The sequence below is a fragment of the Erinaceus europaeus genome, chromosome 7 (assembly GCF_950295315.1).
Source record: "Erinaceus europaeus chromosome 7, mEriEur2.1, whole genome shotgun sequence".
Taxonomy (NCBI): Eukaryota; Metazoa; Chordata; class Mammalia; order Eulipotyphla; family Erinaceidae; genus Erinaceus; species Erinaceus europaeus.
The window spans coordinates 32753040-32771081 of record NC_080168.1 but is presented as its reverse complement, the minus strand read 5'-3'; the positions used below and the strand labels follow the sequence as shown (position 1 = coordinate 32771081).

General features: G+C 41.0%; 1 protein-coding gene across 9 annotated transcripts in view; it reads left to right on the top strand.

The window, feature by feature from the left end:
• Positions 1–12934, top strand: part of CDK15 (cyclin dependent kinase 15) — a 155218-nt gene extending 142284 nt beyond the window's left edge. For 7 of the 9 annotated variants that reach the window (XM_060194133.1, XM_060194129.1, XM_060194127.1 and 4 more), the window contains one exon: positions 10384–12934. In XM_060194133.1, coding sequence (XP_060050116.1) covers positions 10384–10547 — 164 coding nt within the window. In that variant the 3' untranslated portion in view covers positions 10548–12934. Of the gene's footprint in view, positions 1–7259; positions 7400–10383 lie in introns of all 9 variants that reach the window. The other 2 variants (XM_060194128.1, XM_007520498.2) reach the window with 1 other exon arrangement.
• The last annotated feature ends 5108 nt before the right edge of the window (positions 12935–18042 follow it).

Sequence of the window (18042 nt, the reverse complement as noted above, 5' to 3'; positions counted from 1 at the left end):
GATTTTTTTTCTCCACTCTGACTTATTCAGTTTTATAAGAAAAAGTATTGAGAACCCATTGGAAAATTGGACAGAGAGAAAAGATAGCAATTTCCACTCTGACTTATTCAATTTTTATAAGAAAAAGTATCGAGAACCTATTGGAAAATTGGACAAAGAGAAAAGATAGCAATTTCCACAGTTAAAGAAAGAGAGAGAGGGGGAGTATGCAAGGGAGAAAGGAGAGAAGAGAAAAAAGAAAAGAAGAAAAAGAAAAAAAACTCAACTAGTAGTTATATAACTTTTTCTGGGTTATTATTTTTTTTCCTCCAGAGTGATTGCTGGAGCTCAGTACCTGCACCACGAATCCACTGCTCCTGAAGGCTATTTTTCCCCCTTTTGTTGCCCTTGTTGTTACTATTATTGTTGTTGTTATTGATGTTGTTGTTGGATAGGACAGAGAGAAATGGAGAGGGGAGAGGAAGACAGAGGGGGAGAGAAAGATAGACACCTGCAGAACTGCTTCATCACCTGTGAAGCAACTCCCCTGCAGGTGGGGAGCTGGGGTCTGGAACTGGGATCCTTACGTGGGTCCTTGCATTTTGCACCATGTGCGCTTAACCCGCTACACTACCGCCCAGCCCCTTTAAACAGCTGTTAAACTGGTACTTTCCCCCTGAAGCTAATGACTGCCAGTGCTGGTAAGCCTCTGCTGACGGTGACAGAAATTGGCACAACCGATACAAAGCATGATGCCACATCACGTACTGGGCTGCTGGAAAAGTCACAACATATTTTTGCATTGAAAACCCTAGAAAAGTACGTCATGGCTTTTCGGACAACCCAATATATATCAGAAACCAAAAAAAAAGAAAAAAAAAGTCACAACCTTCACCCCCTAGACTTTTGTTCCTGATGATCATTCAAAGAAACAATTGAACAGAAAAAACAGCCCAACAGCCACATGCATGAGAACAGTCATCATAGTCCATCATTTCTAAACTATAAAATCAGCACAGAATAAACAGTCTCAATATTTAACCTTAAAGAACCAGTTAGACCAATGTTGGCATGTTGACTCAGCACACAGTACTCTGCAGACGTTTAAGTGGTTACTCACTGGAGTAGGTGGGACTATGGAAATGTTTAAGTTAGGACCTGAGCTAGGAAAAAGTAGGATATAGAATTACATTTGGCAGTGAGCCTCTGAAATGTATTATGCCTGTCAACAAAACTGAAGATAGTGTACAAAAATAAAAATACTCTTCTAGATCAGGGAGATGATAGGTAGTTTATTGTTTTTCACAGTCTCCTCCCGCTCCCCCTCTCCCCCCTCCTCCTCCTCTTCCTCCTCTTCCTCCTCCTCCTTTTTTATTGTTGTTGCTGTCTCCAGGGCTTCACCACTATGAATCAACTTTTTCAGATTAAGAGAGACAGAGAGACAGGAGGCGAAGAGAAACAACACAGCACTGAAACTTTCCCTAGTACAGTTAGTGCAGGGCTTAAACCTTGGCATCCATGACAAAACAGGCACCTTCCCAGGTGACCTGTCTTCCCAGTCCTCAATGTTTCCTTTAGTATTGATGTTATATTCTTGTTATTGTTTAAAAGAGGGCTAAAGTAAGATACAGGGAGCCCAAGTTCTGGATTGAGAGTTAAAGGACCTCTACCACATGTGGGACCCAAGTTTAAGCCCAGCCCCCACCACTTTAGAGCTGTGGTCTCTCTCTCTCTCTCTCTCTCTCTCTCTCTCTCTCTCTCTCTCTCTCTTTGTCTCTGTCTCTCTCTGCAAAAATCAGCATGGAATATTAAAGTCAGAGAGATGAGAGACAAGTACATAAATAAGCTTCATTTCCCCCCTCAATCTGTACAATATATTAACCTTAACTTCCTTTTATCCCAGATTGACAGAATGTTTATTTTATAAAGCTTTTAACTCACTGAACACGAGAGTTCATATGAATGCAAGTCCTGGGAGAAAGAGAGGCAGGAGGGAGAGGAAAAGATAAATAGGCACTAATGAATTTTAAAAGGAAAGATCATCTGCTTTAATTGGAAATGCATATGTGCCGTGCCCCTCGTCAGGGCTTTAAGTGCACTTCGTGTTAGTCAGCAACTCCAATTTAAAGTAGTGTGTGATCCTGTGGGCTTTGAAGATATGAAGCCTATATACATACACATGAGCTACAATTACTGTGTAGTTACGAGGCAGCGTGCATGCTGAATAATTAAATGCACTAGGCAACCCCAATTGATGGATGGATGGATGGTGTGGAAGAGCCGCAGAGGAACCACACAGCCCCCCAAACAGCAAAACCTTTTGAAATGATGGTTCAATTTCCAAGCTTGATATATATATATATATATATATTTTTTTTTTGACTGTGCTTTTCTTTTAGCCATTTCAGACAAGGAAAAGAGATTTGACTTGATGATCCTGTGTCCCGTGAAAGGTCTTTAAGCTCCCCAATCCCACTAAACCACTTTCTGCACTCCAGTGCCTTCAGCCTTCACCAGGCCATCAGCCTCCAAGAGCAAATGGAGACACCAGGATCAAATTAATTTCTTCCTTCCTTCCTTCCTTCCTTCCTTCCTTCCTTCCTTCCTTTCTTTCTTTCTTTCTTTTTTTTTAAAGATTTTATTTATTTATGAGAAAGATAGGAGTAAATTTCTAAAGGAAGGAAAGTTAAAGCAAAGTCTGAAAGGGGTGACAACCAGCAGCCATGAGCTGAGGAACTCAATTAGACGGAAAGACAACTATCTGATTCAGAAACTATCACATTCAGAAATGCTCTAAATCCATAAGAATCTAGAAGTGTTAAATAAACTTGTCCTACCAACTGTCTAGATGACTGAATTTTCCTACACACACACACACACACACACACACAATTTTTTTAAACACCCACTTTGGTATTTATTTATTCTGTGCACCAAGCAGCTTGGATAATTATGCTGTCAGATTCAGTAAGGTAATGACGAGTCAGCCCAGGAACTGGTCGGCGTGTGTGAGATTGCTGCAGGAGAGCTGCTCTGCTGCTTTTTCCTCCTCCTTTATTTTTCTTTCTTTCCTTGTTTTGTTTTCTTTTTCTTCTTCTGTGAGTTGGGTAGGGGAGTCAGCAGTCCTCAGCCAGATTGGAATACCTGATTAATGGCTACTTACCCAGCACTGCACTAGAGAACTGTAGTTAATAGATAATGTCCTTTCTCTCTCTCTCTCTCTCTCTCCTTTTCTTTCAGCTCCTCTTCTTCCTCCTCTTCTTTACCTTATCTGTTATCTTTCTCCTCTTCTTTCCTTTTTCTTTCCTTCCTGCTCTCTCTCTCTCTCTCTCTCTCTGCTTCACCCTTTCTGGTGTGTGTGTGTGTGTGTGTGTGTGTGTGTGATTGCTACTTCTGAGAAGCAAGTGAGCCACAGGGAAATCACAAGCCTTTATGTCACTGTCCCCAAGAGAAGAGGACATTTCTCTCCCAGAGACATTCCCAAGATAATTTGGACTTGAGTTATTTGAAAGTCACCTGTAAAGCTTATAGACTGTTTCTTCTAGCCTTTTGATGGTGTTAGCCATGACATGAACTAAAAGAAAGCAATTGAAAAAAAAATCACATACTACAATGTAAATATGAAAATGTTTTCTTTAGGGGCAGGGAAATAGCAGAATGGTCATGCAAAAAAAGACTCTGATGCCTGAGACTCTGAGGTCCCAGGTTCAATCCCCTACACTACCATAAGCCAGTGTGGAGCAGTGCTCCAGTAAAATAAATAAATAAAAGAAATTTAAAGGAGCCAGATTTAACACACCTGGTTAAATGCACACATTACCATGCAAAAGGATCCAGGTTCAAGTCCCAGTCCCTACCTGCAGGGGAAAAGCTTTGCAAGTGGTGAAGCAGGGCTGTACGTATGTATCTCTCTCTATCGTTCTCTGTCCCCCTTCTCAGCTTCTCTCTGTCTTATCAAATTAAGTAAATAAAGTTTAAAAAGAAAGAAAAAGAAAGTGTAGGAGCTCTAGTGGTGTAGTCGGTTAGCACACAGTAATTATACAGAAAAAGAAAATGCTTTATGTAGAGTAATAAAACTTAATGTCTTCTTTTTCCAGTGGAACAAATAAGGGACTCCAAACACAAGGAGTTAGGGCCACAGATTATTCACAGCATCTGTGGTAGAGGTCTAGCCAAGCAAGGCAGAGGGACATTGCAGATTTATGTTTTCCTTTGGGTGTGAGTAGCTTCCAACAAAAAATAAACACACACATATATATATATATATGTTCACCAAATCAGTTTCTCTTTCCTATTAAATTATGTATTATTTACAGAAATTCAGACTTGTGCAGATCATGAGCTGCAAAAACTAACACCTGAGTGAAAGGGGACCATGGGCTGAGTTTGTGGCTGTTTTGTCGATGCGGCTGTTGCTTCTCGCTGACATTCTCAGCTGATGTCTACAGTGATGCTGGTAGGGGGTCAGGCAGTGTTGGGAGTCGGGCAGTGGTGCACCCGGTTAAGTGTGCATAGTACAGTGATGCTTGTAATACTGGCTATTGGTCATTCAAAAACTGGTTGTGTATGAAGTACAACATAAAGTACCGCCGTCACTGCCACCAGGGTCATCACTAGGGCTAGATGCCTGCATGACTGTACAACAAATTCACTGCTCCTGGTAGCTTTTTTTTTTTTTCTTTCTTTCCTTTTCTGATAGGACAGAGAAGAATTTAGAGGGAAAGAAGATAAGGAGGAGAGAGAGAGGGATGGGGGGGAGAGACCTGCAGCACTATCCCATTGCTAGTGAAACTTGAGGACTTGAACCCAGGTCCTTGCACATGATAATGGGAGTGCTCATTGGCTGTGTCACCGCCTGGCTTCCACATAGCCTTCTGTACACTTACAGCAATCTGCCAGGGATTTTTACTAGCCTCATATTGCACATGAGCCACTTCAAATACTAAATTTTTGGTGGAGTTAGCCCATAATTGTAGGAGATTAATTCCCCAGGCACCACAAATACTTAACAAACATTATTCCTCAAAATACAAGCTCCCAGCTTCTTGGCCTAACATGGGTCAAAGGGCAAAGGTAATATTTATATTCTATAATCATTTCTTAGTTACAAAACTTGCACTTTAGGTTCTATTTAAATAGATTGCCAAATAGATCTAACAGAATTCAAATCTCTCCCAGTCTGATCTGGCCCAGTATGATACTCATTGGCTATCATCCCTGGGAAGACAGTCCAGACTCCCAAGCTTGATATGAATGCCCCTTACCATCCGGTCCCAGCCCATTTTTCAAACTTAATCTTCTAATCTGTCTCACTCTAATCATGCAAGATTTTTTGCAGTTCTTTCCAACACTGTCTTTCCTCCATGCCTTTGTTCCCTCAGCCAGGCATCTCTCCTGGAAACCCTTGACTATGGAAAGTGTGGTCACCCTTCAAGGCTCACAGGGTACTTGCCTGTGCTTTTACCTTGTGCCTTGGCAGACTTAAGTGCTGTTATCATTCTTTGTGCCTCACTTATTATTAAATTGATTTAATAATGATCAACAAGACCATAGGATAGGAGGGGTACAATTCCACACAATTCCCACCAACGAAGTTCCATATCCCATCCTGTTAGTCCCTGTTCAGGTGCCAGTATGCCAGGCTAGCTTCGTGGGCAGGAGACAGACGACCAGGGACTCATGGCTAAGTGGAGAGCAGTATTTTTTTATTGACGTGGAACACAGCACAATCTAAGCTATCTCTAATCACAATCTTCTTCTCTCACTTTCCTCTCTCTCCTCGGAGGAAGAGTCAGGAACCAAGGAAGTACGTAGGATAGGGGGTGGGGAGAAGGAAGCAGCGGGAACTAGCAAGGAATAAACCAAAATCTCCCAGAGGCAGGGGGAGTGAGACCAAACCAATGTAACAGAATGACCATGTAAATAGACCACAAAGTCAAGCAATGTAACAGAAGGGATCCCAGAAGCAGAACTAGAAGCATACCAACACCATCCCCTCCATTGGAAGTGTCCCTATTCTTTATCCCTCTGGAAGCATAGACCCAAGATCATTGTGGGAGGTGCAGAAGGTGGAAAGCCTGGCTTCTGTAATTGCTTCTCCACTGAACATGACCATAGGCAGGTGGATCCATAGCCCCAGCCTGTTTCTGTCTTTCCCTAGTGGGGTAGGGCTCTGGAGAGGTGGGGTTCCAGGACACAGTGGTGAGGTCATCTGCCCAGGGACATCAGGTTGGTGTCATGGTAGCATCTATAACTTGGTGGCTGAAAAGTATTACGATATGAAGCATAACAATTTGTTTAATAATCAGGAACCTAAAGGTAAAAATATAGCAGATGAGATTTGGGGGTCTCCATTTTGGAAAAAGCTAGTAGGTCTATTTTAAGTATATTCCAAGGGGCCCATGACTTTACTAATTTTTGCCTGAGCCAGACAATTAACATGCAGGTGAGCTAGGAGTATTGTCTGGGATGATGGTGTCAGAGTTGAGGATAGGACTAGAAAGCTGGGTTAGGGCAGAGAGCAGCTCCCAAATATGGTAAAAGTATACAAATATCGTTAACTGTGAACCCCATCAATCTGATCTGGGGCCCGTTTCTGTTCATATTCAGCACGGGAGCCTGTGTGACCTCTGCATTCCTGTCAGTCTCAGCTTGCATCTCATGGTCATAGCCGGGAACACTCTAGGCTGCACTCGTATCAGGACCAGTGCTCTTGGAGTGGCAGAGTATGTTGACGCCACCTCTCTCTGGAGAGTGGAGGCAGTCCCTACCATTGTTGTTCCATATTGAGGTCCTGTAGAGGCCCTCAGGAGGGTCCATAATGCTGTTCCGGATAGAGATGACCAGTGATGGTGAAGAGAGGGATCTGTTACCGCTCTAGGCCCAACATGTCTGTCTGGGAATCCCAGGATTCCTTGACTCGGGCTTGTGTGCCTCACTTTTGTTTTTTTAATTTAAGAAAATATTTATTGATTTTAATATTTTTAAAGTTTTTATTTATAAAATGGAAATACTGACAAAACCATAGGATAAGAGGGATCTTTAATACCTAACATTACCCAAGGAAGGCATGTTGGAAAATGCACATCAAATTAATTGAATTAAATGGAATGATCCTATTAAAGTAAGCGATCCTCAAGTCACTATAAATTATTGGCTTATAAGGCTTGCTCATGTTTCCGTGTTTCTTTTAGTGACAGATACCACAAAAGTTCTAAAAACCACACACTGAAGATCCCAGGAAATGATATGCTGGTCTTTTTCTTTTTTCTTTCCTACAGAGGAATCTTTGTTTACAGTTTCAGGAGTGAGACTGAAGCCAGAGATGTGTGACTTTTTGGTCTCCTACCGAAAGGGTCACCACCCAGCAGGGTTTAGCAAATGTTGGTGAGAGGAAAGGGTGAGATGAAGACCCATCCTGGTAAGTGATCCCAATTACAAAACACCTTCAGGGAGAAACTGAAAAACAAAACAAAACAACAACAAAAAAAATCCTGTCAGATGGAGAGGATTGTTCCCAAATTCAGAGCACTTCTAGTTCTTAAAAAAAAAAAAAAACTTTATTTATTATTTAGAGTGGAAGCAAGAGGAAATAGTGTCACTTCGTTATATTTGATGATGGAGTTAAAGTGTCTCTTGTGCTTGAGAGACACTTTATTCACAACACCACTTCCCAGGCCACTTCATCTGATTCTTTACTCACACTCTAGTGACAGTAAAACAATGGCAATAACAGACATATTTGTTCTCTCCAACTCCCAGGAATGTGGTCAGGGTCCTGAGACATTGCTATATCTTCATTGTATAGTTCTTTGTCAGCTGACAGAGCAAGAGATCGGGATAACCTACCACGCTGAAAGTTCTATTGGGAATACTGGCTATTCAAAGACAGAGTTGGCACAGTCATAGGTAAAATAAGCTGGTCATCTTAGTGATACAAATGACCTCCAAAACTGCCCCCAGAGAATACCTGATCCAAAGGCTGACTCTGCCCAGGAGATGGTTTGAAAGGCTACAGCTTGTGTATAGTTAGTTACAGAAAGTCCTCTCATTCATTCACCATGTGGTACTGGGGACCACATGGGTCTGATGGGGAGGCAGGAGCCACCTACAAATGTCACAGACACAACTGCTCCTAGAAGTCTCAAGAAAGTCTTTAGAAAGGCAGCCTTCTAAAGTCATCTTGAGGAGCAAAGTGTGATATAGAGAATTTCTTTCTTTCTTTTTAATTTTTTAAAACATTTATTTATTTTATTTTCCCTTTTGTTGAGCTTGTTGCTTTATTGTTGTTGTTGTTATTGATGTTGCTGTTGTTGGATAGGACAGAGAGAAATGGAGAGAGGAGTGGAAGACAGAGAGGGGGAGAGAAAGATAGATACCTGCAGGCCTGCTTCACCACTTGTGAAGCCACCCCCCTGCAGGTGGGAAGCCGGGGCTCGAACCAGGGTACTTACGCCAGTCCTAGCACTTTGCGCTACACGTGCTTAATCCACTGCACTACCACCCGACTCCCAGAAAATTTCTTTTTACGCCCTACAAGGAGTTCTGCTAGTAAGCTCAGAAAGCCTGAGGAGACAACTCCAAAATCCATCATAGCTCAGATACCCCAAGATGTTCCAAGAAGACCTCCTGTAATGGGCCTTCCATTATGGATAGAGGAATGACAGACTAGACAGAGAAATTAAAAAAAAAAAAACTTCTATTATTATTCAGTCAAAGAGAGAGTGAGAGGTGGGGAACAGAGCATTCCACAGTTCTGGCTTATGGTGTTTCTGGGGATTGAACCTGTGCCGTCAGAGCCTCAGGCATGAAAATGTTTTGCATAGCCATTATGCTGCCTCCCTAACCCTAGACAGAGAAATTAAGGTTGAATCTGTTTACAGAACCAGTCAAATGGCCTGTGATCCAGGCTCTACCTACACCACAAGTACCACTGTGACTTGATTACCCATTTGACAACCACAGCTTGGCTATGCTTCCTAACAAAACTTTTAGGGTCAAGATAGCAACCACTGACCCATTCCTTACAACTCATACACTTTCACCCCAACAGTGTCATTCACATGAGAGAGTTGAACTCTGTCATTTTCTCTTGAATCTTTTCTTGGCTTTAGATAGTTAAAGACATATGCACGTCAAGGATGTCTGTCTTCTGAATCTTCTAAGAGCATTTCATTTAGAAATTTGGCAAGACTGGGGAAGTTCAGGATTATAGCTATTCCTTAGAGCACTTCTTTGAAAGAACTATGTGTAGTTTGAAAATACACAGTTAAAATTACAATTGACAATGCAATATTATGATATTCCCCAAGAAAAGTATCCTCCTAGAGCAGAATTTTACAATGTAATTATGACATTTTAAATCCATTAACTGTAAAAAAATATATATGTATATATACATATATATATATATATATATATATATATATATATATGCTACATTATATAAAGTGAGGGATTTGCCCTTCAAAAAAACAGTTAGGAATGGTCTCAGAGGGCAGTACACCATAGCCATTATTATTATTTCTCTTGTTATTTTATCTCATTAAACAGCCAGAAGGTAAAAAGATAATCCTGTCTCTGTAATCTACAGCAATTTTCCACACATAAAAAAATAGTCATCTATAGTTGTAAATTGGTTCGTTATAATAGAAAAATCAATTAAATACAGCATGTCAAACTTGGTATCTGTGCCAACACTTGAGGAGAGGAAGTAGATTTGACTTGGACTGGAGTAATCTCAGGATGTCCCTAGGCCCTCGGTACTAATGAAAGGAGATAAGACCCGCAAGAGATGAGCCACAAAAGGAAAGAGTTAGAGCAATTAAGCTGTTTAGTAAATGACTTGGGATCAGCAAAATCTGGAGTGCTTGAGTTAGAGACTGAAAGCAGTAATCACATGGACACTTGGGGCCGTTAAATCTTTTTCCATTAAATTGAATTTATGTTAAAATATTCACTTTTCAGGAGATTCAAGATGCAAATTGGGATATTAGGACTTGTAACTGGCAGTAATGCCTCAAAATTAAGACTCTTTAAAGAGCCTCAAAATGTCACTTTCAGGTATAGGGGAAAAAAAGTCTAATGATGGTTACAACAGAGAAGTAGAGGGAACTGACAATGCTCAGAAACACATCAGGTCCAAGGCACTTCACACCCACTATTTCAAACTTTTGCATAGTGGGGTATGATGGTGAATCACAACTGCAGTTTGCACATTCAGAGGTGGATTTTGACTATTCTAAAAGTTGTCTTAGTTTGTATTGCAAAAGGTAAGATGTTGCCTCTGTAGAATTATATATATACTTCCACCAATAACTTCACAGTAATATTTAACAGATTTTCCTCACTTGATCTATACTAACTATTTGATATTTTGATTTTTTTTTTCTTGTTTACTTCCAGGAATGCACTGTTGCTGTTTTGATTTTCATTTGCTTCAAAGTACCATGAATCATCCAATTTTGGCCCCACATTGGCCAAGGGATTTTGTGTTGTCTCCTGTATCCTATATTGTCTGTGTTATGTTCAAGGGGACAATATGTAATATCCGAAGAAAATGCAATTGAAGGTTACTGCTATTGTCATTTTCCTAGAACTTGATACTGGTTGGCTCAAAAATTAGATTGGAACTGAAATGGTCTGAGACATCTGAATAAATTGGTTATTTGATGAAGAGATCCCTGGGCCAGAAGGTAGATTTCCTGACAGGACAGATGGGAGACTGACAATTGAAAGAAGTTGGAGACAGAACTGGCGCTTACAGAGGCCTGTCACTCCTGTGCTCACTTACAATTTCCCTCCGACAATAGGCCTTCTGTGGCAAGGAGGGGATTAGTCTAAAGTTTAGAGGTCTCCAGGGAAGATGTTTTCTTGGATAAAGTTGTCAACAAAAGGACTTGCTTAAGACTCTTTGTTGCGATTTCCTAGGGGCTACTTCTTCTAACTGGATTATCAAAACACATGACCACCCCAACCAATTTTAAGAGTTTGAATTGAGCTGCTACTTATGTCATGATGAATCTAAGCTATTATGTGATAGTAGAGATATTGGATAGGTAGGCAGATCTAATCAAAGAGTTTCAAAGATGTAATTCAAGCCCTGTTGCACCATCAGACATACATGAGTGTACACACACACACACACACACACACACACACACACACACACCTTTCAAGTAGAATTAGAGATCTGACTCCAGTAACACACATAACGTTTTCTATAGTGACTCCTAAAGGAAGCCAAGGAAACTCAAATTACTTCTGTCTAGGGATCATCTAGTCAGGAAATGCAGTAGCCTAGAAACCAGAGACCTCTATATATCCTTTAGAAGAACAAGGAGGAACTAATTAAGAGAGAATTTAACATAGTAACTATCCACCCAAAGTCTGAAATGGAAGAAAGGAAAACTTCATGCAAACCATCTAAAGAAACAGACCTACATTAGTGAGTGTTTGATTTGAGTGAGGCATTTGAGGAAGTTTTCCAAGTATCCCTGGAAGATGAAACTGTGGGCTGGATGAGAGGGCAGATATTTGTGCTCAAAGAACAGTGGTTATTCAGCTGCAGAGAAGTCAAGAGTAGTGTGATACAAAGTTAAGTTTTGTGTCCTATTCTAGTCAAATGTTTACATTAATCATTTGAATAAAGTCAGAGAAGGTACACAGTTTATTCCTAAAACTCACTAAGGTAAGCACTATTACTCATTTATTACTTCTATTTCACAAAGAAAAGAAAAAGAAAAAAAAAAGGAAACCATAGCTCAAAGAAGTTAACTCTTTCAGGGAAGCATGCCAGAGTTGAGGTACAACACCTAGGCCTGGCTGCCTCTGAGGTCTCTGATTTTTCCAATAATCATATATCTATCAAATCTGTAGAAAACACGACTCCTGATAAAGCAACTAACATTTGGTCTTTAGTTCATGTTCAAAAGGCTTCAAACCTTGATGTAAGCTTATGGGTGTCACTATCCACCTCTTAGAATGACTAAATTCAAAACACTAACAACACCAAATGCTGGCGGGTACCCCATTCACTGCTGGTGTAGCCACTTTGGAAGATGGTTTGGTGATATCTTACAAAACTAAGCTTACTCTTATCATAGATCCAACAACTATATTCTTTGGTATTTGCCCAAATGGATTGAAAACTTATGTTCACACAAAAACCTGTACCAACAGATATTAATAAAAGCTTTTCTTCCCCCATAGTCACCAAAACATGGAAATGAGAAAGATATACAATAGTTCAAAGTATAGATATAGTGCTACATTCAGATGGTAGGCTATTAGTCAACTCTAAAAAGAAGTTGGCTCTCAAGTCATAAAATGATGTGGAAGAATTGAAATGAGCCTTCTAAGTGAAAGAAACTGATATGAAAGGGCTGCCTACTTTTTAAAAAATAGTTATTTATTTTCCTTTTTGTTGCCCTTGTTGTTTTTATTGTTATTATTATTGTTGTTATTGATGTCACAGTTGTTGGATAGGACAGAGAGAAATGGAGAGAGGAGTAGAAGACAGAGAGGGGGAGAGAAAGATAGACACCTGCAGACCTGCTTCACCACCTGTGAAGCAGCTCCCCTGCAAGTGGGGAGCTAGGGGCTCGAAAGGGCTGCCTACTTTAATAAATTGATGGAGCACAGAGGACTGTTAGAGCAGTGAACCCGCTCTCCTGCTATAATGCTATAGTGATGGATATATGTCACTACAAGCTTGTTCAAACCCGTAGGACAGCACTAAGAAGGAATCTTGATGTCAACTGTAGACTCTGGTCATGATGAGGTTCATCAGCTGTCACAGATGTACTACTCTGCTGGGGTGTTGATACAGGGGAGACCATGCATGCAGAGGGGCAGGGTGTGTGTGAGAAATCCCTATTATTTCTGCTCAGTATTGCTGCAAACTTAAAATTGCTTTGGGAAATAAACCATTAAAAGACAACAAACAAATAAAGTTAATGAGCAACAAACCAATCCCTTTATTCCTATCAAATTTCATGCAGTTTGTTTTCGTATACTCTGGGCTTAAAGTGTCAGTATATTACATAAAGGTGTGTAACCTAATGGAAATTGGCACTTTTAGTAGAGTGAATTAATGGTCTACCCAACTGTCCCCTTCCCTGCCAAGATATAATGCTTTTTTATTTTTCCTCCAGGGTTATCATTGGGGCACTATGAATCCACTGCTCCAGGCAGTCAGTTTTTTCTATTTTATTGGAGAGGACAGAGAGAAATTTAGAGAGGAGGGGAAGATAAGAGAGGGAGAGAGACAAAGAGACACCTGCAGATCTGCTTCACCGCTTGTGAGGTGTCCCCCACCTCCGCAGGTAGGGAATAGGGGGCTCGAATCAGGATCCTTGAGCAGGTCCTTGTACTTAGTATTATGTGCACTTAGCCCAGCCTCCCCCAAAAGATAATACTCTTGAGTAATATAAGTGAAGGGATATAAAGAAAGGTATCCCAGCAAAGGGAACTAGCTTATTCTAGTTCTTGCTACCAGTGTTATTGCTAGGCTTTGGTGCCTTCATGATGAATCCACCATTCCTTTGGTCACTTTACCCCTTTTTCTTTCTTCCTTTTTTTTTTTTTTAATAGATACAGAGAGGAATGGGGGTGGTAAAAGGAGAGAGAAGAAGAGACACCTGCAGTACCGCTCCATTGCTTGTGAAGCTTCTACTCTTGCAGGTGGGAACCAGGGGCTTGAAACCAGGTCCTCACACATGGTAACATATGCATCACCACCCAACCCTTCACATGTAAAATTTAAAGCGTGTATTTATGTATTTTCACGAGAGGGAGAGAGAGCGAACTAGAGCATGGCTCAGGCATGAAAGTCTAGTACACAACCTCTATGCTATTTCCCTGGCCCTCACATTTTTAATTATAGTTAGATTCAACTGTACTCATTATGTCTTATTTCCAAAGGTCTCATTCATGAGAGAGACAGAAGGAGAGAGAAAAAGAGAACTAGAGCATTGCTCTGGTTTATGCACTGCCAGACATTAAGCTTGGGACCTTGTGTTTGAGAGTCCAACATTTTATCCACTGTGCCACTTCCCAGACCACTACTCATTACATTTGAAAAGAACCATCAGGGGTTTGGGTAGTGGCACATCTGGTTAAGCACAAATAATACTAAGCTAGTACCCACACCAGGAAAAGAGTTTGAGTCTCCAGCTCCACACACATTGCACAAGCGGTGAAGTAGGTCTGCAGGTGCCTTTCTCTCCCCCTTTCTTTCTCTCCCCTCTCAATTTCTTTCTGCCCTATCCAATAAAAAATAGAAAAAAGAGGGAGTTGGGCAGTAGCGCAACAGGTTAAGCACACATGACGTGAAGCGCAAGGACCGGCATGAGGATCCCAGTTCAAGCCCCTGGCTCCCCACCTGCAGGGGAGTCACTTCACAAGCGGTGAAGCAGGTCTGCAGGTGTCTTTCTCTCCCCCTCTGTCTTCTCCTTCTCTCTCCATTGCTCTCTGTCCTATCTAACAACAACATCAATAACAACAACAATAATAACTACAACAACAATAAAAAATAACAAGGTCAACAAAAGGGAAAATAAATATCTATTTAAAAAAGATTAAAAAAAAAGAAAAAAGAGAAAAACAAAAGGCCTCCAGGAGCAGTGAATCTGTAGTGCCGGCGCCAACTACAGCGATAACCCTAGAGGGGAAATTTCAGTAAATAGCTATTGTGCACCTGTTAGTTTACAGATCTGATCCTATTTAAGCCTCTTAATACAAATAAGAGGTAGTTGTAAAATTATTCTCCATTTTATAGAGAAAACCACATAATCATATTTAAGTAGCTGGACTCTCTGTCCTCTTAGTCTGAACATCCCTTACCCTGACCCCACTGTACTACATAGTCCAAGGAGGGAGACTCAGAAAATAGAGGCACGAGGACCAGGATACCAGAAGAATTAGCCCAAAGAGAGAAAATCCATGGCACAGAGGAACTCCCTCCAGAGTGATGCGTGTTCCCACAGAGCAAAGGGATGGCCCTCTGGGGGCTACTGCAGAACCAGGACAAATACACTGGAAGCTCAGCAATGGGAAGAACTCACCCACACTCTTTGAATGACTTCCCACGACAGGAGTGTACTTGCTTAGTTCCCTTGGATATAAGAAAAGCTATAGGCAAGATTCCTATACTGGAGATTAAAATAACTGAATTCTGGCATTTCCCCTAGTGCCAAAAATAGTCTAACAATCACATTCAGCTGTGGACAGACTACACTTGGAATTACAGTATGATCTTTTTCTTTTTTTTTAACTGTTTATTTATTATTGAATAGAGACAGAGAGAAATTGAGAGGGGGGAGATAGAGAGGCAGAGACACCTGCAGCCCTGTTTCATCACTCATGAAGCTTTCCCCCTGCAGGTGGGGACCAGGGTCTTGAACCTGGGTCCTTGTGCACTACAATGTAAGTGCCTCTCCAGGTGCACCACCACCTGGTCCTCTGGTATGATCTTCTCATTAAAGGACTTCATGATTTTTTTATGACAAAAATAGTTTGCTTGGATAGTGTGGTGCTTTGTCATTGAAGGAAGCTTTGGTGTTGTGGCCTCTCTCTCTCTCTCTCTGCCATCCATGTCTCTAATGAAAAGAAAAAAGAATTGTTTTCTTTTTTGTTGGGGAATTAATGTTTTACATTCAACGGTAGGTACAATAGTTTGTACATGCATAACATTCCCCAGGAGTTTTCTTTTTTTATATTTATTTATTTATTCCCTTTTGTTGCTCTTGTTGTTTTTTTATTGTTGTAGTTATTAGTTGTTGTTATTGATGTTGTTGTTGTTGGACATCAGAGAGAAATGGAGAGAGGAGGGGAAGACAGAGAGGGTGAGAGAAAGATAGGCACCTGCAGACCTGCTTCACCGCTTGTGAAGCAACCCCCCTGCAGGTAGGGAGCCTCGGTCTCGAACCAGGATCCTTATGCTGGTCCTTGTGCTTTGCACTACATGCACTTAACCTGCTGTGCTACCACCTGACTCCTTTGTTTTCTAAAGAGATTTTTTTTTTTTTGCCACCAAGGTTGTCTCTGGGTGCCAGCACTATGAATCCCCCACTCCCAGCAGCCATTTCCTTCGCCCCCCCCCTTTCTATTTTATTTGATAGGACACAGGGAAGTTGAGAGGGGAGGAGGAGATGGAGAGGAAGATAGACCTGTAGACCCACTTCACTGCCCATAAAGCGTCCCCCCTGCAGGTAGGGAGTGGGGGCTGGAACCCAGACCCTTCTACATGGTAATGTCTGCATTCAGCCATGTGTGCTATCGCCTAAAGACCCCTAAAGAGAATTTTAAAAATGAAACGACCCAATTATCCTCTTTACTTAAAACGAAGGTAAGTCACACTGAATCCTTCCCCCCCCACACACCAAATTAATGGACTGCCTATTCAATAGTAAGTATATGTAAAATATCAAGACGCCACTCAAATTTTCATTCTTGTCTTTATAAAAGAAGCACTCCTTGTGCCTGCATATGTTTTTCTTCCTATGTTTTTGTTGACTCCTTCATATAGATATATTCCTGAGTCTTTATAACACAATTAATTTTGTTTGATTTGATGTTTTTGTTATCTTAGTAATACCAACTTACTCAGTCACTACTCACCTAATATTTCTGTCTCCCAGTCTCCTTAATGGGATGGAACTTCCTGATTCTCTGGTGGGTGGATAAAGCAGTATGAATAATGCTGACCAGTGAATTGTTTTGTTCAGCATGAGAGAGACCTATGCACTTTATGGAACAAAGCAAACAGGAAGGGAGAAATTGGAAGAATCCTTGGGCTGTCTAAATCTACAAGACATTCCCCCACCTTCGGCTTTTGCTGGCTTTTTCCTCTGTCTGGGATACTTACTCCTAGATATCCATATCCTGGAGCAGGAGTAGATAGCATAATGGTTATGCAAAGAGATTCTCATGCCTGAGGCTCCAAAGTCCCGTGTTCAATTCCCTGCACAAACATAAGCCAGAGCTGAGCAGTGCTCTGGTAAAGAAAAAACAAAAATCCACATCTAACTCCTTTGCCTGCTTAAAGCCTTCATTTCAATTCTGACTGTCAGTGAAGCTGTGCCAGATGCCCTAGATAACACCACAACCACCTGTATGTCAGCCACCTCTGTTCTGCCAAATACATTATCATTTGATGATGCCATGTTCTGTGAGTGAGGATTTATTGATTTATAATATTGATTATTTTCCTACCTCTGGCAAATATAAAGTCCATGAGAAAAAAAAAAAAAGGAACTCTGTTTCATTCACTGATATATTTCAAGTCTCTTGAATACTCTCTCACAATGGTCGGTCCTCCATAAAATGTTTGGTGAATGAGCACTGCAACCCAGAAGTCCTGCCTCCACCCCCACTTATTCTGCTTGATTTTTCATATTTCATACGCTGATACTTAACATTTATTTCTTTTCTTTTTGATTATTATCTTTATTTATTTGTTTATTAACAAATAATACAGTCAGAAATTGAGAGGGAAGAGGGAGATAGAGAGGAAGAGAGACAGAGAGACGCCTACAACACTGCTTCACCACTCAGAAAGCTTTCCCCCTGCAGGTGGGGGCTGGGGGCTCGAACTCAGGTCCCTGCACATTGTAACATGTGCACTCAACCAGGTGCACCACCACTCGACCCCCATTCCTTATTTTCCATTGCCCGCACCAGAAAATCAGTACCAGGAAAGCAAAAACTGTATTGAGTTTGATTCACTGGTATATCTCAAGCATCTAGAATTTCTCCTGAGGTGTAATCAATCAGGGCTTAATACTTGTGGAGTGAATAAGTGAAGGGAGACTCGGAGATTGCAGAAAATGAGACTAAGGATTTATGTGAAACCTCACTTTCATTTCATTCTTTGTCAGAAGGGGGTAATAGTATCTTCTAACTACATCAGTGACCTGTGAGACTAAATGAGAAATATATCAAAATGATTTTTGTCTTTATTGGGATATTAATGGTTTACAGTCTGCAGTGAAATACAGTAGTTTGTACATGCATAACATTTCTCAGTTTTCCACATAACAATTCAACCTCCTCTAGGTCCTC